Source organism: Anabrus simplex, chromosome 2, assembly GCF_040414725.1.
Source record: "Anabrus simplex isolate iqAnaSimp1 chromosome 2, ASM4041472v1, whole genome shotgun sequence".
Classification (NCBI taxonomy): domain Eukaryota; kingdom Metazoa; phylum Arthropoda; class Insecta; order Orthoptera; family Tettigoniidae; genus Anabrus; species Anabrus simplex.
This window is the reverse complement of record NC_090266.1, coordinates 144324372-144349603: the sequence shown is the minus strand read 5'-3', so window position 1 is coordinate 144349603 and position 25232 is coordinate 144324372. Positions and strand designations below refer to the sequence as shown.

Below are 25232 nucleotides of genomic sequence, written 5' to 3'. Positions count from 1 at the left end.
GTTTTGTGTAAACGGCAATGTGTCTATGAGAGGGAGGAGCCCCATCGAATTACTCGAAAATAGCCGCTACCTCAAAGCACGTAGTATAGTTATAGCTTCGGAGATCTGCCGGAGGTTTATGATTTGCCGCTGCATGATATTGTTTGGAAGCTAATTCTTTTTCCTCACGTATCTCTTGATGCATAGTTTTGTATGATCGAATCTAAGGGTTACAGTGACTTAAGATCCGATGCATTCTTTCAAGAATATCTGCCCTTAACTCTTTCATGCTCTGTGGGATACCTACTTCCCACTAATACTTTTGCGAGATTAAACCCACTGGGATGTATAATTCCCACTAACAGTATGTGTGACTTGGCATGTCCTGTTTAAGGAGCTATGTGGGGAATTCCCAAGTGGGAATTGGTTAGAGTTTTCAGGTTTCTTGCATTGTGACAGTATACAGATGAAATGTAATGCTATACTGTGTAGAGATCAGAAGAATGCAAGAATGAGGAATGTGGCCTGCAAGCACGAACTTCCTGTTCTGCCCAGACAGGTCGACTCTTATCTGCTCGTATCTGCTACACGAAAACATTGACTGACACTTTGCAGTTTGCTGGATTACAACTGACAAGAGCGAAGAGCTGCCAGTAGAAGACAATATAAAGTCGCCTGGATAGTAGCGGAGTTGCTATGGTAACCATTGCGTCAATGGTTCTGCTAGTGAAAACCCCTTCGTCCCGTGCCTCACCGGGCATGTGCATTCTTCTGATCTCCCAACAGTACTACTCCTTTAATTATAAAGCAATAAAGGACCGTGACCGGAAGGTAATTTTATATTTGCTCCAAATGAGACAAAGGGCAGTCCATTGTTATACTGATGAATGCTATTCCTGAAATTGTTCGACCGTTCGTTATTTCCTATGAATTAATCTTTGATGTCATCAGGTATATGGTTCTCATGTAATTTCAATGTTTTATTCGAACAGCATAGACCAAAATAGCCAGATGAAGTTGTTTCAGCTGAGAAGTACAGTGAAATTTGCTCAGTGTAGCTGTATCTTGTGCTTCGTGAATAAATAAATAAATAAATAAATAAATAAATAAATAAATAAATAAATAAATAAATAAATAAATAAATAAATAAATAAATAAATGCCTCATTTGAAAAATCACATTTATTCTGAATTTGGAAAGGCTGTCGACGTAGGTAATGTATACGCCGAACTTTCCTTTCCCTCCACCCGATCAATGAATTCCCCCCCCCCCTTTTCCGTTTTTTGGCATCACCCACCACTCCCGTGGGCGCCATATCTTGCACTGCATTATGCATAGTATTTGATGTGGCATGTAAAACAGTAGAATTCTGCCAGGCGTCGCCCTGGACTTTCCCTGCAGCCAATCAGTGTCTTTCTCCTCTCACGTGTTTTTTTTTAAATCCTATACTACGATTGGTAGTGAACGTTGTAAAATATTAAAATGGAACTCCAAAACACTATAAAGGCCAGAATCAACACTGCCAGAAAGAAGTATGTTGCAAATATTGTTTCTATTACTGTAGTCAAAACGTAATCATAATCAGGGAATATTTATTGGTGACAAAAGATCGCATGAGCCTCTGGCTCATGATAGGGACAGTATAGTACACACTTTTCTTAAGGCGACACAATAATTACATTTCATATACAACGGCTCTTCCAGTAAAGTGATACGTAAATTTTTGGATAACTAAGACATAGTTGTTTTTTAACATGTTAGCATCATAGTTTCCCCAAAGTATATTCAAATATTGCACGGCTGTAAGATATTAAATATGACAATATATTAATGTATTCATTAAAGTAAGTTATATAGAGGTTATTTTAAGATATCTGTATAAGAATAATATTCCTTCATTTTTTTCTTAAAACATTTAACCGATTTAGAGTTCTTTATAACAGGAGGCAACACATTATATTCCCTAAACATTAATGATTCTATGCCTTTCACCCCATACTTTACTGAATTAGAGTGAGAGGGATATATCCTTAATGATCCTCTAGTTTCATATCTATGAATTTCACTAAAATGGGAGAAGATAACAGCAGAATGGGTTAATTTCCTGTCTAGCTTTTACATAAAGACGGATGATGAAATGCAATCTCTTTATGGAATGACAGAATATTTGACTCTGAAAAAATTCCATGTGACGGTTTGAGAAAGGGGAATCCATACATGATTTTGATGGCTCTTTTTTTGTAGGATTTCCAAATCATTGACATGATCTTTCCTACATCTTCCCCAAATGAAGCTTAGGCTATGTATGTTAGATGCGGGTGGATCATTGCATAATATATACACTTCAATTATTGGTGAGAGAAATTGCATGTGTGTTCGGTCTTCAGCCCTAAGGCTGGTTGGATCCTCAACAGCTCCGCCATCAGCTGTAATAAATGGCCTATGCATCACTGAAGAGGCGTACTAGGGAAGTGAGGAGTGAGGTAGTTTCCCTATTGATTTACTCACTGAGTCAGACGTTGCTATTACATATCAGTCTGCCAAACCCACTGAAATGCATGCACCAGCCGACCCTATGAGTAACATTTTCACACCATTCATAGCAGGGACTGGCCGCAGAAGGAATGGCATTACTAGCATCGCTCATACCTCAGTCACTTTCATATTGTAAAAGCCAAGGATGAGGCTGAGACAGATCAATGAAAGTAACAATATTGCTCTAGCCCATACCAGAAGATATAGTGCTCTGTAAACACTAGGTCCTGCAGCAAAGGCATTGAGAGAAATTACTGTACCTTAATCTGTGTATTATTCCTATCAAAGGGTTCCAATACAGTGTATTTCAACATGGCTAGCGTATTCACCGTCCAGAGATATATTTTCATACTCAGTTGAATTACTATCGTCCAGTTTACAGAAATGGGTCACCTACAACAAAATCTCTATAATATTGCCATGCACTTTTCAGTGTCTGAACAACCTGTAAATCTATTTCATGACGACGCTCCTGAGTATTGTACAAACCGAGAAAGTGACCGCGGGGTGTGGGTTATGTAGTTATCAGCTTACATTCGGGAGATAGTGGGTTCGAACCCCACTGTCGGAGGCCCTGGAGATGATTTTCTGTTGTTTCTCATTTTCATACAAGGCAAACGCTGGGGCTGTACCTTAATTAAGGCCGCTGTCGCTTCCTTCCCACTCCTAGCCCTTTCCTATCCCATCGTCGCCATAAGACCTATCTGTGTCGGTGCGACGTAGGCCTACAGCGAATTCCATTGTAAAAACAGTGTGACACAGGCCGAAATAACAGTTGCGATCACAGACTATTGGGTTAATCAGGTGTTCCATGGTTATAACATCGTAATGAGCACGGGGACGAAGAATTGAAAATAAAATACGGTATCCACTTTTCTACCACAATTCAGGACAATATAACATTGACGACATAATCACAACGAAGGGGAGTGAACAACTTACAATAATGGCAATGTAACACGGCAGAAGAACTTCGATCGATTCTACATACAAAACTTACCACTTCTTCAATCTGGGTTCGGATCCACCAGGGATGTCTCTTTCGTTCTATATTGTAGGAATAATCCTTGTAGGGTAAGAAGCTTCCAAATAGCTGCCGGAATATTGGTCGCCAGGATTCCATGTCTATCACGCCTAGACCTGTAAGATAGACATAAATATGAGTTGTTGTAGATGGGGTTGTTGTTGCTGCAATTGGTTTTGTTCTCGATGGTTTTGGTTCATTTTTGGGCTAGAATGGCATTCTTATCATCTCCCCTGTGCCTGTCTGTCAACTTAATCATTGCAGTATCTGTAGCAGTGAGTATGAATATTAATATTTGAGCGTTTCTCGATGAGTCAAGTGCCACTCAAAGAATTAATAACTTATTTAAGAATCGCACCTGAATGAAGTTCTATGATAGAGTTCGAGGCATATGCCGAGGGCCAACTTGCACTCTAGTTTTGCAATAATTCCTTTAAACTTGATATCCTGGACATAGTAATAATAATTTCGTGTGGCTATTTCTTGCCGGGTGCAGCCCTTGTAAGGCAGACCCTCCGATGAGGGTGGGCGGCATCTGCCATGTGTAGGTAATTGAGTGTTATTGTGCTGGAGGATAGTGTTATGTGTGGTGTGTGAGTTGCAGTGATGTTGGGGACAGCACAAATACCCAGTCCCCGAGGCACGGGAATTAACCATTTAAGGTTAAAATATTCGACCTGGCCAGGAATCGAACCCGGGACCCTCTGGACCAGAGGTCAGCAAGCTAACCATTTAACCATGGAGCCGAACCTGGACATAGTGTTGCCAGGTCAAAGAGTATTGGAAAATGTTGTTGGAGGATTTACATGACATTTCGGGAGATGTTTAGACATATGCCACATTTTAACGAATACTGCTGAAAAGTAAATAAACAAATTATATATATTACTACCAATAATAATAATGATAACAATAATAATGATAATAATAATCACCACACTTAAACACTTAAAAGGTTAATTTCCTCATCCTTTCCAGTAACTTTGTAGCCGTTCGAACAGAGGAATAGGAAATTCCCGTTTGCTGAAGTATGTCGAAATGATTTTGTTGGGGAACGTTCCAGAGTATGTCCATTATTCCAACATTATCTACAGTTTTTTTGTGTGAGTACAGTACGTAGCCTTTTCACGAGGTTTGTTTACCAATGTGTGAATCGAACTTCGACTTGGAAGTTGAACATCAGGGAAACAATCTCCGCTTAACACGAACCGATTTTGCACGCTTGTAGAGTACGAATGGTAAATAAACTTGATATCCTGGACATAGTGTTGGCAGGTCAATTGGTTTTGGTTTGCAATTGCAATTTTATATCTTCACGAAGATTTGGGGAACAAAATACCTGAATTGATCCATATTAAATTTATTCATACAATGTATTACGCCTAATGGATGCTTAAAACACTGTCACCTAATAAACTCTTTGTTAACACGCAAGAACAAGACCACGTGTGTTCGTTCTTAGAGTAGGGTACCATGGAGCTTTTACCCTGCAGCAGTCCCGGGCGCAGGCTGCTGGCAGCTCACAGGTGTAGTCGAAAATTCAAAACAGCGGAACTGATAGTTAAGGCTGTTTGTATTTTGCATAATTTGACTATTGACATAGAGGGGATGAACACTTAGACGTACTTCCAAGAGCTACCTGGTCGAGGAGAAACAACACAGTTCCAGCTAAAGCTTTTGAAGTGCGGAATAAATTCAGAGATTGTTTTAACGAGTGAGTCGCAGTTCCGTTGGCGAGTGTACCTTGCAATAATTTGGTGTACTGAATGTGTAATAAAAAGTGTCAAAGGCCTCGCCTGGATTTTTCAGTGCATTTCTTGCTTTACGTCGCACCGACACCAGTGCATTTCTACTGCGGGAGTTGATTGAAGAATGAAGTTATAAATGATTCATTTCGTAATTTAATAGTGTACTTTTGAATAATGTAAACTAAGGGGTTATGGAATATCTCATTTTGACTTTAGTTAGGTCTCCTAAACAAAATATATTAACAGTTTGAGAAAATAACTGTCGAACATTCCATGGAAAACGAGATACTTTATATAAATCACCTGCTTGTAATGATAGAGATCCCCTAAATAGCAAAACTAAAGGAACAAAGTTGACATAATCGTTCCGCATTCTTTTGCCACTTATTCCATAGTTTGATGATGATGATTATGTTGATGATGATGATGATGCTTGTTGTTTAAAGCGGGCTAACGTCTAGATCGCTGGTCCCTGATGGTACGAGATGAGACGAAATGGATTAAAAGTTATAATTAACCCACTGACTAGGATTAGAAAAATGATAATGACGTGGAAAATTATTATGACTTTAAAATAATCAGTGGATATAATTCCCAATGCTTTATTTTCCTCTAAAATTAAAAAGAGTAAGATGTAATAACATTGAATAAGGCACTGACATAGAAGTAAAATAATATATTTAATTCACATTAAAAATACACAAAGATAGATAAACACAGTCATCATCATCATCATCATCATCTGTTTACCCTCCAGGTTCGGTTTTTCCCTCGGACTTAGCGAGGGATCCCACCTCTACCACCTCAAGGGCAGTGTCCTGGAGCTTCAGACTATTGGTCGGGGGATACAACTGGGGAGTATGACCAGTACCTCGCCCAGGCGGCCTCACCTGCTATGCTGAACAGGGGCCTTGTGGAGGGATGGGAAGATTGGAAGGGAAAGGCAAGGAAGAGGGAAGGAAGCGGCCGTGGCCTTAAGTTAGGTACCATCCCGGCATTCGCCTGGAGGAGAAGTGGGAAACCACGGAAAACCACTTCCAGGATGGCCGAGATGGGAATCGAATCCACCTCTACTCAGTTGACCTCCCGAGGCTGAGTGGACCCCGTTCCAGCCCTCGTACCACTTTTCAAATTTCGTGGCAGAGCCGGGAATCGAACCCGGACCTCCGGGGGTGGCAGCTAATCACGCTAACCACTACACCACAGAGGCGACGATAAACACAGTCAATAGAATAAAATAGTACTTAATAATAAAATAAAAACAAATAGAAACTTCACTTTTAAGCACGATAAAACAGGCCACCCTCCCTCATAAAACGTGGAACGAGGTCTACTGGCCGCTCGTCATCTCGTCACTCCTTTTATCCCATATGAACCTCTTATGACGATCCTCATGTTGCTGGCTTCAAATCGCATTGCGTTCGAAGACAGGTTCAGATTAGAGGTGGGGACGGAGCGAGTAATACCGATGAGTAATCCGGTTGTAGCGGTAGAGCGCACCACCGATCCCCTCCGCTTACAACTGCGAGTACTCGCGGAGGACCTGAGCACAGTGTAACGCACAACACACGTACGAAAGTACCTGTATTCAATCTGTGTGTTTCGAATGTACGTATATATTTCCTACGCTTGTTATGTTTTGTAGACAATGTAAAGTCTGTTAGATTATATTTGTGGTGTTAGTGTGATATTTAAACATATTCGTAGATAGTAGTAATATTTTTTAGAACATTTAAAGGAATTTAAAGAAATTTTTACAGAACGTTGTTCCACAAATGCCACGAAAACCGTCGGATGCCTGGCAGTTTTTTGACATCACTGATAATAGGAAACACGCAAAATGCAAATTTTGTGGCCGCACATACGCGACAGGTGGTGGCACATCAAATATAATATAACATAATATAATATAATATAATATAATATAATATAATATAATATAATATAATATAATATAATATAAACCGCCTCTGTGGTGTCGTGGTTAGCGTGATTAGCTGCCACCCCCGGAGGCCCGGGTTCGATTTCCGGCTCTGCCACGAAAATTTGAAAAGTGGTACGAGGGCTGGAACGGGGTCCACTCAGCCTCGGGAGGTCAACTGAGTAGAGGTGGGTTCGATTCCCATCTCAGCCATCCTGGAAGTGGTTTTCCGTGGTTTCCCACTTCTTCTCCAGGCGAATGCCGGGATGGTACCTAACTTAAGGCCACGGCCGCTTCCTTCCCTCTTCCTTGCCTATCCCTTCCCATCTTCCCATCCCTCCACAAGGCCCCTGTTCAGCATAGCAGGTGAGGCCACCTGGGCGAGGTACTGGTCATACTCCCCAGTTGTATCCCCGACCAAGAGTCTGAAGCTCCAGGACACTGCCCTTGAGGCGGTAGAGGTGGGATCCCTCGCTAAGTCCGAGGGAAAAACCGAACCTGGAGGATAAACAGATGATAATGATGATAATATAATATAATATAATATAATATAATATAATATAATATAATATAATATAATATAATATAATATTGTACCCGCTCAAAGCCTGAGTCCCAACCAGCATTTATCTCAGGGAGTGTTACGGTCCGAATCCATCGCAACTAATACTCAATAAAAAATATTTTGAGATATAAGATCTCAAACTAAATGTAAGGGCGCCATCCAATCAGTACTACAGAGTTGAACGGGACATTCTAATCTTTATCTTTAAGGCTCATCATAAAACACACAAATTATATATATTCAAATCAAAGGGAAATTATGAAGGCTCCATCCTAGGGATGGGGACGGATATTTAAACGGTCACCAAGGGTTTGCTATTCTACAAGAACAAGAACCTGGAACTGTTTCCTTGCAAATGCTAAAGGAGCATTTTATTTAAGTAAACACATTAAATTTTACACACAATCAAAATCTGTTGACCCTTGATTTGCCGGTAATTTGGCAAATTATTCCTGAAAATTATTACATAATATTTGTCACTTTTGACCACCCTTCCATTTTGGTGGTAGAACCGTTGATATCTGAAGGTGTCAGATTTACCTTCGTTAACACCATGACCATATTTGATCATGGACCAAATACCTGTTGGCTAAGTAGGCGCGATCACATGGACCATGTTATCGCCTCCACTTTGATTGAGATGAGACCAACCCGGGAAACTACAAACTCTCCCCGGGTTCCTAACCAAGATATGCTAATCGTTAGTTGAAGGAATACGACAAAGGGACTCTAACCTAATGGTCCAGATGTAGGGATTTGCCTTCATTGTACACATATTAACTTAACTTATTATTTACAACCAATTGACATTATTACGTTAATTCGCCAGCTGACTTCCCTAGTATCATCCATCATCAGCATCCGAAATAATAAGAAAAATAACTAAAAAAATATTTTATTAAATATTATTATTATTATTATTATTATTATTATTATTATTATTATTATTATTATTATTATTTGTGGAGATCATGATTATCGTAACCCGTAATCATCCTCGGAATAATATTTCAACTTTTCGCGATTTTTTTTATTTTCATCTGAGATAAATAAAAGTAGCTTCTTTGATTATTCTTCTTCTCCTTCTTCAAATATTCTCATTATTATTATTATTATTTTATTAGTTAAAATCTCAAATTTTTCATTTCAACTCCCAACATCATTATTATGTCCAAAATATAAAAAAAGTAAATTCTTCTTCCAAAAGAAGTAGTTTTTTATTTATTATTATTATTAATTTAAAAAAAAATATTTCGCCTGTTACACGGTAGTCCACTCTTAATATGTTTAACGCATAACCCCTTTTACAATTCCGATTTATTTTGGCACTAATCAATCCAGATATGATTTACTTGGAATATTATTATTATTATTAATAGTATTATTATTCTTTCGAGAATCTTTATTTTTATTCCCCATCTTTATAATTTAGTCACATACGTTCTCTCCCAAACAGAAATCACCAAGATCCGAATTCACATCGGTCGGGACATAATAGTGTTCGAATCCGCCACCTTATTTTCGTACTGCCGTTAATTCATGGAGACCATATGCTCCTAAGACAATTCTCAAATCCCATAACACCTCGCAGTTGGGCAAATACCTCCAATCTCTGCAAGTGTTAAATTATTCCTTCCTTTTCCATTTTGAAGTCCATTTATCCATTGGAACTCTTCAAAACATTTTCACAAATTAACCCTCGGTGTGTGGACTCTATTCTGCCACTCAATACACCGGTATATAAATACAACCTCTATGTGGGAATTAAGATCCATCTATTTCTTCATCAACATCAGTACAATTCACTTTCATTTCGGGCCGGATTTCTGTCCCACAAAACTCCAAATCTCAACTTTTGGCTCAAATCCCTCTGGATCTCAAACATAGCGTGACCATATTATAAAAGTGCCTATCTCGTTTCTACCAAATTTATTTTATGATTATTATGGAGTCCAAAACGTTAAATCAACAATTAGTGTTAAAACCGGATTCAATGCCCAAATTAATTATTCACGGCACATGTGATCTCCACATTTAAATTACTTTAATTTGCAATCATTCTATCCAACTAGGCCCGTGCCTTTATTCTCAAAGATTATTATTAAACACGCCTTTACACATTACCAAATTTTAATGTACTACTTCGACACTTGTACAGATTATTATTATTTTGTCCACTGGCGAACTTCGCGATATTTACACACAAATCAATGGACTTCATTCCGTCCCACAACAATTTAAATCACTTGGCAATCCTACCTCTGGATTATCTTAACAACATGCCTTAATATCTATAAAAGTTCCGATAACGGAAAAACACTTTGGAAGCACTTCTAAATGAATATTAACATTATCTTTACGTGAAACGTGCTCCATATCATATCAAACAACTCAAGCACTTGAATGAACAACTCAACCCTACTATACTCTATTTAATAATCAAAATTATGATGAGTGCTAGATCTAATCTACATATTAATTTGTCCCTTTGTCTATCTATCTTTGAATTTATACGAGCCGTAGACGGCTCGTTTCACAATCAAGTTACCATGATAAATTAATATGAATTCCTCCCCCTAACGATAGCAATCTTATAAATATGTTAAAAGGTACTCAACTCTGCCATTGTAGTCTGCTAAAACCGGACGAGAAGCCATAGCCCCTCCGGTTTTTAGCAATGCATTCCACTGGTATTCATGCCAGCTTGAAGAATTAATCCTTGACCCTTTTCAACTTTACACATTTTGAATAAAAACAAATAAATTAACTGTTGCACTTTGGAATAATTTCCACCCTAAATTCTATTCACAAATTTTACACTCTCGGCCTTGTATCTAGCCCACTTAATGTAAATATACATTCTTCATTCCTTTCCCGGACACTAGGAACATGGGATACCTCGGGCTTCCCTTTACAACGGCCCGTGCGCGCACTTGAATTTCCCGTCTCACGTTCGTGTAGCTGACCAGGTATCAGTTTAGAATCGACTGTTTACTAGGTGACATAAACACTCGTGACCGTTCTCATGTAACGCACTTCCTAATCGGTTGGTAGAATCTCACACTCCGTAAGTTATGCTTTACTGAGTCCTGTCTATTTGAAACACTTCATACTAGTAGACTGCTCCAGACTGTAATATGAGCTACATCACGTCATGAATCACTGTACTATGTAACAATATAATACTTCGAACTCTACTCCACGAGTAAGTACACACTCGCACCTCTGGCGTAATCACGGCTGGAACACTTTGTCAGAAGTAGTTACGCACCACTGGCGTGGTATCCGCCCGAACACAATATCAGAAGTTCTTGCGCACCCCTAGCGTGGTATCAGCTCGAACACACTGTCAAAAGTACTCGCGCACCACTGGCGTAGTCACGGCTCGAACACAATATCAGAAGTACTTTTAGTCCTTGTCTACGACCTCATATTTATACTTGTGTCCCCTCTCTTCCGAGTTCAACGGAGGTCATCTGGGGACGCACAGTCCCGATATCTTCATACGACCCTTTGCGGTTTGGCCCGTGGCTTTAATATATGATCCAATGATGTAATTATGTTCTCAAATGCTCTATACCAATTCTCAACTATTATCGTTCGCTGGTAATGGATATATTCGCGAATTTAGCTGCCGTATCCCGGCTCGGGGTTTCGCGCTCTTTTGTGGCTTCCTTTGACTTCAGCCAATCAACGAATAGCGTCCATGAATTCTCAGAATTTCACCATGCAATCTCCCGCAATTATTTACTTTATATGAGTTTTATGGTATAGTAAGGCTCCTAAATTCCACTTTATTCTGAATCGATATTTCACTTCTTTCTATCAGTTTAATCCACGGAGTTAGCCTCGCTAGTGCTTCTTACAATACGAAGTTGTCGCCTTGCTTTGGTCAAGTGAATTTTTCCATTGGTCCACCTTAACCACGTGACCGGGAAGGCTCATATTTTTTTCTTCCAGTGCCAACCCCACGTTCAACTCTCGCTAGTTACCTGGAGATACCCCTACGTCATTTCTCAGAAATTTGCACTCGGCTCTCTGCGCTGTTGCTACTACCAAGACTGCCCGGGGCTAGGAAAACTTTGGCAACAAGTTATCCTCTCTCTTTCCTCGTTGTTACAATTTCTGAGAAACCTAATTCTGTCACTCATTGTGTTTGTTAATCTCACTGGAGACAGCAGTCTGTGGTATGGTGAAACCTGCCCTCTCGGCCTGGCCTGTTCTTACTGTATGTACAGTAAGATACTATTTATTCTGACAATGAAATATATATTCCTCAATAATTCATCGTAATTACAATTGCATGACGCTTATCACACCCCCACCAGGGTGCATTATTTCCCACGCTACGTTTAAAAATTTTGTGCACACACGAAATTTTTAATAACTTTGGAATCACTATAGCGTCATCAATTATTTCTGACATCCTTCTAAACTCAAGCAGTTCCTTGGCTTCAACAATCTCGTTCCGTCGTTGATGATTCTCCTTTCGAAGTGCCTCGTTCTCTTGTTCTATCTGACGAATCATTGCTATGAACTCCAGGACGTCGCTGTCTGGGTTTCCACATTCTGAACATGGTCTGGCTATTGGTGTAGGCCGGATCATTTGGACATCTACTTCCATGGCTTCTTCTTCTCCTACGGCATCTTCTTCTTCATCTCCTTCCCCCTCTTCTTCTGCCTCGTCTTCTTCGTCTTCTCCGCCTTCTTCCATACCCTCGGCTCCTACTCAAACTGTCTAGTTTTTCTTCTGGCCCCTAGTTGACGTTCGTTGATGAACCTAGGGTCATTTGGATTCAGCGAGCAACCACCTTCATTTTGAAGCATCGGTGATCTGTCCGTGCAGGACGCGTTCCTATCCCCTTTGCGAACGCCATTAGCCTCTTTACTCCAATAATCTTCAAGATACCGCTTTGATTCCTGCTCCAGTTCCTCCATGTTCTGTATGGACGCCTCTATGTAGGGTTTCTCTTTATCACGATCCCACACACTACATGGCCTGTCTTCCTTTCCGCCTTGATTCCTTATGGCATCCTTCCATTTCCTGTTGATTTCATCAATATCTCTCCTACTCTTCTGCTGTCGATTTTCTGATTCATTATATGCATTCTGACGATCTCTGTACTGGGCTTGGTCACGTCTTGAGTACGGGTAAGGTCGACTGTCATTCCTCCTTCCCTCATATTCTCGGTATCCCCTATCTCTCTGGAAGTTTCCCCGGTACTGCGGTCTTCCTTTCTCCTGAAATATCCCTCGGTTTTTCCATGGTCTAGGTTGCCAATTTTGCTCATACGTTCTACCGCTAGAAGTTGTTAATTCACGACTGGTGTTCGTGCTCTGGTCTCTAGTGGAATCTGTTTTCGGGCTTGTCCCCATTTCAATATTATTAACTTGCGGCTCTGACGATCTTTGGTGCCTACCATTTCCGTGATGTGTCGTCTGGTCAAGTTGCCTTAGCAGACTTTCCGCCTGTACTGCAGTGCGTACATTAGAAGCAATCAGCATTCGCTGAATTTCGAACGGCAACTGCTTCGCAATAGCACTTATGAGCTCGGTCTCACAGACCGGATTGTCCAACTCGCGCATTTTATGAAATTGTGCGGTGAAGTACTCGGAGTACTTTGTTGGCGCAGAAGTAGAGTATCGTCTCGAGTATAACTGTAACCTGAGATTCTGCTGCGACTCCATACTCCAATACTTCTGTAAAAAGGCTTGGCGGAACCCCATGAAGTCATCAAAGGTGTAAAGAAACGCCCTGAACCAAATCGCTGGCGCTCCGTCCAGAAATTTTTCCACTGTCCGCAGTTGTTTTTCGGCAGGTATCCTGTGCTCTTGGATGTAATTTGTGATTTCCCTGATGAACCATTTTGGCGTGATTTGCCCTCGAGAATCGAAATTGGGAGATTTGTCATCTGACATCCTAATAAAATGAACTATAGGAGACGTCGCATGGTTCGCAGAAGCCGACGATGATCCGTCTCCCATGTGGAGTTTCGAACCTGTCGTATCAGCTGCCAAGTTTTCCTCCTTCATCCTATTCAACCCTCTGTTCTCTGGGGTCTCGAACTCCCTATACTCTAGGTTAAAGTCTCGAGTACCGGACCTGTCCTCGTGCGTTTTTAACAGTTCAACTTCCTTCCTCAGTTCATCTATTTTATCCGCGTTGACATCCGCAATGAACTTAGTCTTAAACTGTCTCTCCACGCACTCTTCCAGTTTACTGCCTAATTTTCGTTCCAACTCTTCGGTTTCCTGCTCCCGTATTTCAAGTGCTTAGGTCGCTTTGATCAGCTTATCATTTATATCTTCACAAGCCTCCAACCTGTGATCTAGACTTTCGATCCGGACTCCCGCATCCTCTAATTTGGTTGAAACCTCACGATTATTTTTGAGGGATTCAGCTTCTGACTCCAGAACCGAAACCTTCACTTCCGTACGTTGGTGGTCAGTACGTAGCGTTTCCACGTTTTTCACTATCTCGTCAGTTTTCCGTGCGGCTTGAATGATATGGCCTTGGATCTGAGACCTAATCTCCTCCCGTCCTAGCCGACACTCCTCTCGCATTTTGTCATTCTGTGCCTTTGACTCATCACGATCAGCTGACATCTGGGTCGTGATTTCATTGAGTCCTGCCACGAGCCTTTCCCTGATCTCGTTACGATCCTCCAATGCTTCGGACCTAACTCGCTCTACCCTCTCGGTCACTCGGATCAGACTTGAATCGAAATGTTCTTTCATTTCCTCCTTCGTCTTATGACACGCTTCGCGTACCTGGTCTAGCCCTCGGGTAAATTCCTGTTCGTAATTTTGATACGCGGTCCGCACTTCACTTATTTGCTCCACTAACTCCATCTTACTATTATCACAAGTAATCCGCATTTCTTCAAATTTCTGCTCCATAGACTGTTTTAAGGAATCATTATTTTGCTCCATAGACTGTTTTAAAGAATCATTACTTTGTTCTATAGACCTATTAGTTTGTTCGATAGACTGTTTTAAGGAATCATTATTTTGCTCCATAGACTGTTTTAAAGAAGATTTGAACTGTTCTACCGACCTATCTAATGACTTAAGTTGAAGAGCCATAGCCCTCATCATCTCCGCCAACGTGAGCGATTCTTCCTCTCCTACATGTCCATCCTGGGATATCTCCCCCTCTACATCAGACATTATGAATTTATATAATAACAAATTAGGGCCAAACGGCTCCTCGCCCTACAGCACTACGTTTAACAGTTGGTCAAGGTCCTATCATCTAACGGTTCAATACTCGAATTAAATTTCTATTTTCTTACCACAATTTATATTCAATCACTCGTACCAAACAACGAGTAGAATAAGGACAACAAATCTTGCTTGGTTCCATCCAGAATAAATACGTGTCAGACACATATAGAAAATAATTTTAAAACTGTTATGTCAAACACCACCTAGAAATTTTGACATAACACAGCCGTCTCGTAGCTTTAAATCTGAATTTAATAAATTCTCGTCGACAGTTCCAGTTCTCATTCCTGTATTAACTTGGAGTTTGGTACCAAGTATAAATTTTACCATATTCTCCTTGTTCTTACAATATACTCCTACTGCCCTTTGATGACCAAAGTGTGGAGCCTCCACATTCGCAGATATAAAATCGCATCAGAAAATTTACAAAAAAATTATTTACTAACTGATGAGCCCAACAACCTACTTCTATCATCCTATAAAATGAGTCCCGTTCGGTAATTACTACTAGCCTATGTTATGCTAATAAATTTCTGAACACAATGACCAAATAAATAAATTAAAAACCAAGTGAAATGTAAACATCCAGTTTAATAAACAAAGTATTATAATAATGGGGTCATCTCGTACACTAGATGATGCCATCATTATTTAGATTTACCTTTCTAGATCTGAATAAATGCTTCCCAACAACGCATAACCGTGATGCGGTCAATAATTAATTCAAATACCCCGATTGGGTTTAACTATAATATAATCAGCCTAAATGTTTAAGTCCCATGATTGGGTCTAACTATTATGGAATCCGTTCCTTAGTTGTGTGACATGATGTCGTCGCTAATGCAACAAAGTTCCGTTTTTTTTGCAAAAATTAAATTAAAGTCACACGTTGCTCAAGCATGATGCAATCAGCCCTTCACGTTGGGCGCCATGATGTACCCGCTCAAAGCCTGAGTCCCAACTAGCATTTATCTCAGGGAGTGTTACGGTCCGAATCCATCGCAACTAATACTCAAAAAAATATTTTGAGATATAAGATCTCAAACTAAATGTAAGGGCGCCATCCAATCAGCACTACAGGGTTGAACGGGACATTCTAATCTTTATCTTTAAGGCTCATCATAAAACACACAAATTATATATATTCAAATCAAAGGGAAATTATGAAGGCTCCATCCTAGGGATGGGGATGGATATTTAAACGGTCACCAATGGTTTACTATTCTACAAGAACAAGAACCTGGAACTGTTTCCTTGCAAATGCTAAAGGAGCATTTTATTTAAGTAAACAAATTAAATTTTACACACAATCAAAATCTGTTGACCCTTGATTTGCCGGTAATTTGGCAAATTATTCCTGAAAATGATTACATAATATTTGTCACTTTTGACCACCCTTCCATTTTGGTGGTAGAACCGTTGATATCTGAAGGTATCAGATTTACCTTCATTAACACCATAACCATATTTGATCATGGACCAAATACCTGTTGGCTAAGTAGGCGCGATCACATGGACCATGTTATCGCCTCCACTTTGATTGAGATGAGACCAACCCGGGAAACTACAAACTCTCCCCGGGTTCCTAACCAAGATATGCTAATCGTTAGTTGAAGGAATACGACAAAGGGACTCTAACCTAATGGTCCAGATGTAGGGATTTGCCTTCATTGTACACATATTAACTTAACTTATTATTTACAACCAATTGACATTATTGCGTTAATTCGCCAGCTGACTTCCCTAGTATCATCCATCATCAGCATCCGAAATAATAAGAAAAATAACTAAAAACTATTTTATTAAGTATTATTATTATAATTATTATTATTATTATTATTATTATTATTATTATTATTATTATTATTATTATTTGTGGAGATCATGATTATCGTAACCCGTAATCATCCTCGGAATAATATTTCAACTTTTCGCGATTTTTTTTATTTTCATCTGAGATAAATAAAAGTAGCTTCTTTGATTATTCTTCTTCTCCTTCTTCAAATATTCTCATTATTATTATTATTTTATTAGTTAAAATCTCAAATTTTTCATTTCAACTCCCAACATCATTATTATGTCCAAAATATAAAAAAAAGTAAATTCTTCTTCCAAAAGAAGTAGTTTTTTATTTATTATTATTATTAATTTAAAAAAATTATTTCGCCTGTTACACGGTAGTCCACTCTTAATATGTTTAACGCATAACCCCTTTTACAATTCCGATTTATTTTGGCACTAATCAATCCAGATATGATTTACTTGGAATATTATTATTATTATTAATAGTATTATTATTCTTTCGAGAATCTTTATTTTTATTCCCCATCTTTATAATTTAGTCACATACGTTCTCTCCCAAACAGAAATCACCAAGATCCGAATTCACATCGGTCGGGACATAATAGTGTTCGAATCCGCCACCTTATTTTCGTACTGCCGTTAATTCATGGAGACCATATGCTCCTAAGACAATTCTCAAATCCCATAACACCTCGCAGTTGGGCAAATACCTCCAATCTCTGCAAGTGTTAAATTATTCCTTCCTTTTCCATTTTGAAGTCCATTTATCCATTGGAACTCTTCAAAACATTTTCACAAATTAACCCTCGGTGTGTGGACTCTATTCTGCCACTCAATACACCGGTATATAAATACAACCTCTATGTGGGAATTAAGATCCATCTATTTCTTCATCAACATCAGTACAATTCACTTTCATTTCGGGCCGGATTTCTGTCCCACAAAACTCCAAATCTCAACTTTTGGCTCAAATCCCTCTGGATCTCAAACATAGCGTGACCATATTATAAAAGTGCCTATCTCGTTTCTACCAAATTTATTTTATGATTATTATGGAGTCCAAAACGTTAAATCAACAATTAGTGTTAAAACCGGATTCAATGCCCAAATTAATTATTCACGGCACATGTGATCTCCACATTTAAATTACTTTAATTTGCAATCATTCTATCCAACTAGGCCCGTGCCTTTATTCTCAAAGATTATTATTAAACACGCCTTTACACATTACCAAATTTTAATGTACTACTTCGACACTTGTACAGATTATTATTATTTTGTCCACTGGCGAACTTCGCGATATTTACACACAAATCAATGGACTTCATTCCGTCCCACAACAATTTAAATCACTTGGCAATCCTACCTCTGGATTATCTTAACAACTTGCCTTAATATCTATAAAAGTTCCGATAACGGAAAAACACTTTGGAAGCACTTCTAAATGAATATTAACATTATCTTTACGTGAAACGTGCTCCATATCATATCAAACAACTCAAGCACTTGAATGAACAACTCAACCCTACTATACTCTATTTAATAATCAAAATTATGATGAGTGCTAGATCTAATCTACATATTAATTTGTCCCTTTGTCTATCTATCTTTGAATTTATACGAGCCGTAGACGGCTCGTTTCACAATCAAGTTACCATGATAAATTAATATGAATTCCTCCCCCTAACGATAGCAATCTTATAAATATGTTAAAAGGTACTCAACTCTGCCATTGTAGTCTGCTAAAACCGGACGAGAAGCCATAGCCCCTCCGGTTTTTAGCAATGCATTCCACTGGTATTCATGCCAGCTTGAAGAATTAATCCTTGACCCTTTTCAACTTTACACATTTTGAATAAAAACAAATAAATTAACTGTTGCACTTTGGAATAATTTCCACCCTAAATTCTATTCACACATTTTACACTCTCGGCCTTGTATCTAGCCCACTTAATGTAAATATACATTCTTCATTCCTTTCCCGGACACTAGGAACATGGGATACCTCGGGCTTCCCTTTACAACGGCCCGTGCGCGCACTTGAATTTCCCGTCTCACGTTCGTGTAGCTGACCAGGTATCAGTTTAGAATCGACTGTTTACTAGGTGACATAAACACTCGTGACCGTTCTCATGTAACGCACTTCCTAATCGGTTGGTAGAATCTCACACTCCGTAAGTTATGCTTTACTGAGTCCTGTCTATTTGAAACACTTCATACTAGTAGACTGCTCCAGACTGTAATATGAGCTACATCACGTCATGAATCACTGTACTATGTAACAATATAATACTTCGAACTCTACTCCACGAGTAAGTACACACTCGCACCTCTGGCGTAATCACGGCTGGAACACTTTGTCAGAAGTAGTTACGCACCACTGGCGTGGTATCCGCCCGAACACAATATCAGAAGTACTTGCGCACCCCTAGCGTGGTATCAGCTCGAACACACTGTCAAAAGTACTCGCGCACCACTGGCGTAGTCACGGCTCGAACACAATATCAGAAGTACTTTTAGTCCTTGTCTACGACCTCATATTTATACTTGTATCCCCTCTCTTCCGAGTTCAACGGAGGTCATCTGGGGACGCACAGTCCCGATATCTTCATACGACCCTTTGCGGTTTGGCCCGTGGCTTTAATATATGATCCAATGATGTAATTATGTTCTCAAATGCTCTATACCAATTCTCAACTATTATCGTTCGCTGGTAATGGATATATTCGCGAATTTAGCTGCCGTATCCCGGCTCGGGGTTTCGCGCTCTTTTGTGGCTTCCTTTGACTTCAGCCAATCAACGAATAGCGTCCATGAATTCTCAGAATTTCACCATGCAATCTCCCGCAATTATTTACTTTATATGAGTTTTATGGTATAGTAAGGCTCCTAAATTCCACTTTATTCTGAATCGATATTTCACTTCTTTCTATCAGTTTAATCCACGGAGTTAGCCTCGCTAGTGCTTCTTACAATACGAAGTTGTCGCCTTGCTTTGGTCAAGTGAATTTTTCCATTGGTCCACCTTAACCACGTGACCGGGAAGGCTCATATTTTTTTCTTCCAGTGCCAACCCCACGTTCAACTCTTGCTAGTTACCTGGAGATACCCCTACGTCATTTCTCAGAAATTTGCACTCGGCTCTCTGCGCTGTTGCTACTACCAAGACTGCCTGGGGCTAGGAAAACTTTGGCAACAAGTTATCCTCTCTCTTTCCTCGTTGTTACAATTTCTGAGAAACCTAATTCTGTCACTCATTGTGTTTGTTAATCTCACTGGAGACAGCAGTCTGTGGTATGGTGAAACCTGCCCTCTCGGCCTGGCCTGTTCTTACTGTATGTACAGTAAGATACTATTTATTCTGACAATGAAATACATATTCCTCAATAATTCATCATAATTACAATTGCATGACGCTTATCACACCCCCACCAGGGTGCAATATAATATAATATAATATAATATAATATAATATAATATAATATAATATAATATAATATAATATAATATAATATAATATAATATAATATAATATAATATAATATAATATAATATAATATAATATAATATAATATAATAAAATAACTGTATTTATAGAAGCATTATATTGATAGCTGTTTGGCATTGGGACGTGTAGTAGTATGTTGTCAGATATATTTTGTAATCACATTTGCAAAGAAGGACATTCCAGTCAACGTTCATTTACGTAATTACTTTTGTCATCCTGTAGATGAAATTATATCAGTGTTTTTCATTATATTCTGATAAGATTCTTTATATTCAGGTTATTCTTCTCATTAACAGTGTACCGTATCACATGAACTTACGAAATAATCGTTAATACATTACTTTTCTGTTAACTTCCAATCCCTTTGTATACAAACCCTTTCGGTAGGTATGCGCCATACTTTGTTTCACTATTCGAGTGAGTTAACTATACGAGTTACTAACATTTATTCCACATATTCCTACTCCCTAGCAGTTACGTATATAACAATTATAGTGAATATATATGCAGTTATTTACAGTTGTTACGTTGTGAGAGAAGGGAATTAATAGGGGGAAGCAATACCTTCGCAGTACCATACCTATAACGTGTTTAAACGTCCCGCGTCAGGACATTCACTCGGTACTACAGGGTGATGACGTCACAACAACTGCTCCGCTCCGCTCCTCTCCGTCCCCAGCACTAGTTCAGATAGCGAGTGAGCAAGTGATCACTGAACATGTGTATAGAGTGCGAAGAGAGGAAGAGTGGGAGAGAGGGTGACCTTGAAAGAACCAGTCACAGTCCAAGTTACAGGATTGCCGGCGATGTGCCAGGCGCGGAAATCAAACGTGTTTGAGACCATGGATGTAGCGAGGATAACAGTCAGCAGCGCAGCTATAAGCCGGGCTCCAGGGTAATAGCACCGATTGATATCCGTTGGTTTGTCTCATCATCGCCTAACGTCGAGCAGCGAAGCTGCAGCATAAACGTACCCTTGGACTCGTATGACCTCCCCGGCCGAACGAGACGTGTAAGACGAGCTTGGCCAACTGCTCGTGGAGCGGTCCCACGAAGGATAAATCACACGGTAGACATTCAGGACCTAATTTACCGAGATCGGGGACCCAATTAACCTAGCAGGTAAGTATTGTTAACTCACCGGGATTTAGTTTACCTAGGATTTCGAATGGCCAAAAGTGCACGTTGAGATTCATCGGATAATCTGTCCTACTGTGCTAGCGCATAAGTCTATAATTCAGTGGGTCGAAGTCTGGAATGGAATCGGTCGTGGCCTTAAAAAGTGCACCATCCTTGTAGTTATTTGGAGCTTAATGAATAATTAATTATTTAATGGCGTGTGGCTTCCGAAGAGGACTGGTGCAGGTCTTTCAAGTTGACTCCGTATAAGCGACCCTCGCATCTATGAGAATGGGCCCTACCTGTGATGAATGGTAATGATGGAAACGGCACACACACCCAGTCCCAGAGCCATCGGAATTAACAAATGAAGGTTAAAATCCCCGATCGGCCCGGGAAATGAACCCGGGATCCTCTGGACCAAAGGCCAGCGCTCTTAATATTTAGCCATGGAGCGGGATATTCGGAGCTGAAACAATGGAAATTCATTTATGATAGTAGATTATGAACATTCCTGTTTCCCGAATCCATGTACTCGTCAAACAGAGCAGTTATTGTATTTATTGCTTCCTTAAATAAAACGGTTGTAAATTGCTTATTTGTACTATTTAATGAAGAATATTCGAGGAGCAACAAGAGTTACAGGAAAGTCCTGCTATGTAGAGTACAATAGGGGTTCATGTTTTGTCCAGTGTTGTCCAGCTAGAACTGTACATACTTTATTTCCTCAGTCAGTCGGTGGTCTAAGTTCAAATTTTTAACAAATCTCAGATGGAGGGATCGGGATTTGAACCACGGAACCCAGTAGTGAGGGGCAGGCGCTCTGCCGCCTGAGCCACGGAAGATCACAATAATAATAATAATAATAATAATAATAATAATAATAATAATAATAATAGTAATAATAATAATAAACTGGGAGGATAAAGCTTCTCATTGGCCGATTTGGCGACGATGTCAAAGGGGTCCGCAATATTTTGAACAATGAATCCTATAAAGGAGACCGCAGAAAATACCGAGAGAATCACAGAAGAAATAACCACGATGTTCTACAACAACAATAAGGAGCTTTAGCAGTTTTTATATACCAGCGTTGAGACAGAGCTTGAAGAGGTTCCTTCAACTACCTAAGAACGCATAGTCTATAACCTTGATGTATTACATCATTATTCTCCCCAGTGAGTGATTTCCTACGATGACGATCGTCCCTTTCCTATCGTCAGCACATTCACCCACTGATGCTTATCACTCTAACAAAAATAAAAGTCTAACAGTTATAATTTGTGTCAATTAATTCTTTCTGTCCATTTCTATTGGTAAATATATTGTACCCTACCGCATCATGGGGTGACATTGCTCCTAGGCTTTGCACCATTTCTCACAATGTTTTAAGCCATCTGGAGGAAAGGATTGTAATAATGTGTCTTAATGTTCGTAGTTTTCAGGTGTTCGCTCAACTGGAAACTCATATATTCGGCAAATTTGACTTAGCGCCGTTTTGAGTGGCACGTACGTCATTCAAAACTTTGAATATTCGAGTTTTCCAGGCCGCAGAAAATCTTGCTCTCCACAGGAGAGGTGCAACCTGCCAGAGGTATGCTTATTCGACTTTAAAGCTCGTTTTTATCATATTTTAAAGGTGAAAAGAGCATTCTGTAAAACAATCCTTATTTTAGACTGAATTATTGATTTTCCCCATATGACTCCTTTAAAAAAATAAAAAACCCAGAAGTGGTACGAAGTATCCTAATCTATAAAACGGTTGCATATTACAGTATGTTTAAATTTTAGTTTCTAAGGTATATTACTGAGATGTGTGAACGCACATCACGGAGATGAATTAAAATGACCGTTCTTATGGCATGTGTTACTTCTATTGCAGATGCTGAGAAGATGTCAAAAGACAGTTAAGGGAAGTAAAATTATGAAACAGCGTATGGCTTTTAGTGCCGGGAGTGTCCGAAGACCAGTTAGACTCTCCAGATGCAGGTCTTTCGATTTGATGCCCTTAGGAGACCTGTGCGTCGTGATGAGGATGAAAATGGTAATGAAGACGACACATACACCCAGCCCCCGTGTCAGCAAAATTAACCAATTATGGTTCCCGGTAATCGAATCCGGGAACCCTGTGACCAAAGGCCAGCACGCTAACCTTTTAGCCATGCAGCCGACAGTTAAAGGAAGTGTTTGTTTCCAATAAGGAATGGTGAGATTTCTCAGAGGAGTGCATGCGGGGTGCGAAATCGCTGAAGGTCTGGGAAAGGGAGGGTTTCCCCCAACCTACAATTTTATCTCAAAGATTCCTACCCGCTAAAATTGCCTCGGGGGAGGGGGTACTTTCATTATAAAATAATGAGGAAGACGTAGAACATATATGTTATTGAGATTAATGCTTTTTACTGTGTATATTTCCATAACAACATCAGCAATAATGCACATAATATAAAAATAATGGAATGACTGCCAGACCTCGAGAAATAAAGCAACGTAGCGGAGGCAACTCCTCAAATGCAGCCCATTTTTCATGCTTCCATCTGAAACCCGGGAATAACTTTCCGATGTTTATCATTATCATTATAACGAAAACAATTCAAACAAAAAGATTTAAAATTACATTTTTCCTGAGGAGGGGGTAATTTACTTACAGGGGAATTATATATCCCGTTTCCCGCCAGGTACTGGCTGAAATAAACACTAGTATTTAAGCCCTATGATCCTTCTCCCCCCACAATTTCTTTCTGATTTCGCACCCTGAGTGCATCAGTCAAATGTAATGTTCCAAGAAGAACAATATGATAAATGGACTGAAGACTGATAAAGTGAGAATTTCTGGGCATCCAGTCATATTCCATCGTGAAGAGGAGGATGACCTTGTGAAATGTATAGAGAACATGAGTGATTTTGAATTTTTGATTACTTCGTACGATTTGCGTAACATAAAATGAAACTATCTGTTTTGTGTAGTACAAGTAAACGTCCGGTGTGGGTTAGAGATTCCTGCGAAGCCAGAAAACACTCTCAGTGTGGTTTGCATAACACATTAAACGCAGTAGGAGTGGAATAAATAAGGAGATTTCGTTGGAATATGTTACAAATGTTGGAGGAGTTTTGACCAATGTTCCAAGTGAAGAAATATGCAATTTTATTTAAACAAATTTCACCGATAATCCTGGACAAAGGAAGGCCATAGTCAAGCGTGGCACTGAGTATCCTGAAAAGATCTGCGATTCTTCCAAATCGAGCAGTGAATGTAATTTTTACAGGATTTTTTCTTTATTTTCCAGTTTTTGTAGTAGAAGGCTTAATATGTATTTATAACAATATATGTAAGTACTGCCGATCTGTGATGCAAATGTATATATCCATATCGACGGCCTACTTCTAATACCACATTTTCCTTAAGTCAGGCCACGCCTCCCAGCCACAGATGGATATGTAGTCCATCAGAACAATTTTCCTTGTGCTCATATTGCTACGCATTTGTGTAAAGGAAACTGAACCTTACCGTACCGTACAGTAGGAATGTGTGTTTGCGCGGAGTATTTACACACTCATACAATATAATGCATTTACGGTTCATTCCCCTTTACACGTACTTATAGGAAAATGAGCACAGCGAAAATTGTTCTGATGGACTGTATATCCAAATGTGGCTGGGAGGCGTGACCAGTCTTAAGGAGAATAATGGATAGGAAGAACATTGTCAGATACGTAGTATTATAACTAGGCCGTCGATATTCAATGATATATTTACTAGGGATCCCTTTCTCTGATGCATTTACGAAAATAGATCGTATCGTTTG

The 25232-nt window shown here is 39.5% G+C and overlaps 1 protein-coding gene across 1 annotated transcript in view; it reads right to left on the bottom strand.

Annotated features, from left to right (window-relative positions):
* LOC136862708 (hyaluronidase B) overlaps nt 1-25232 on the bottom strand; it is a 124428-nt gene that overhangs the window by 27863 nt on the left and 71333 nt on the right. Inside the window, exon 3 of the mRNA XM_067138924.2 lies at nt 3515-3654. Coding sequence (XP_066995025.2) covers nt 3515-3654 — 140 coding nt within the window. The remainder of the gene's footprint in view (nt 1-3514; nt 3655-25232) is intronic.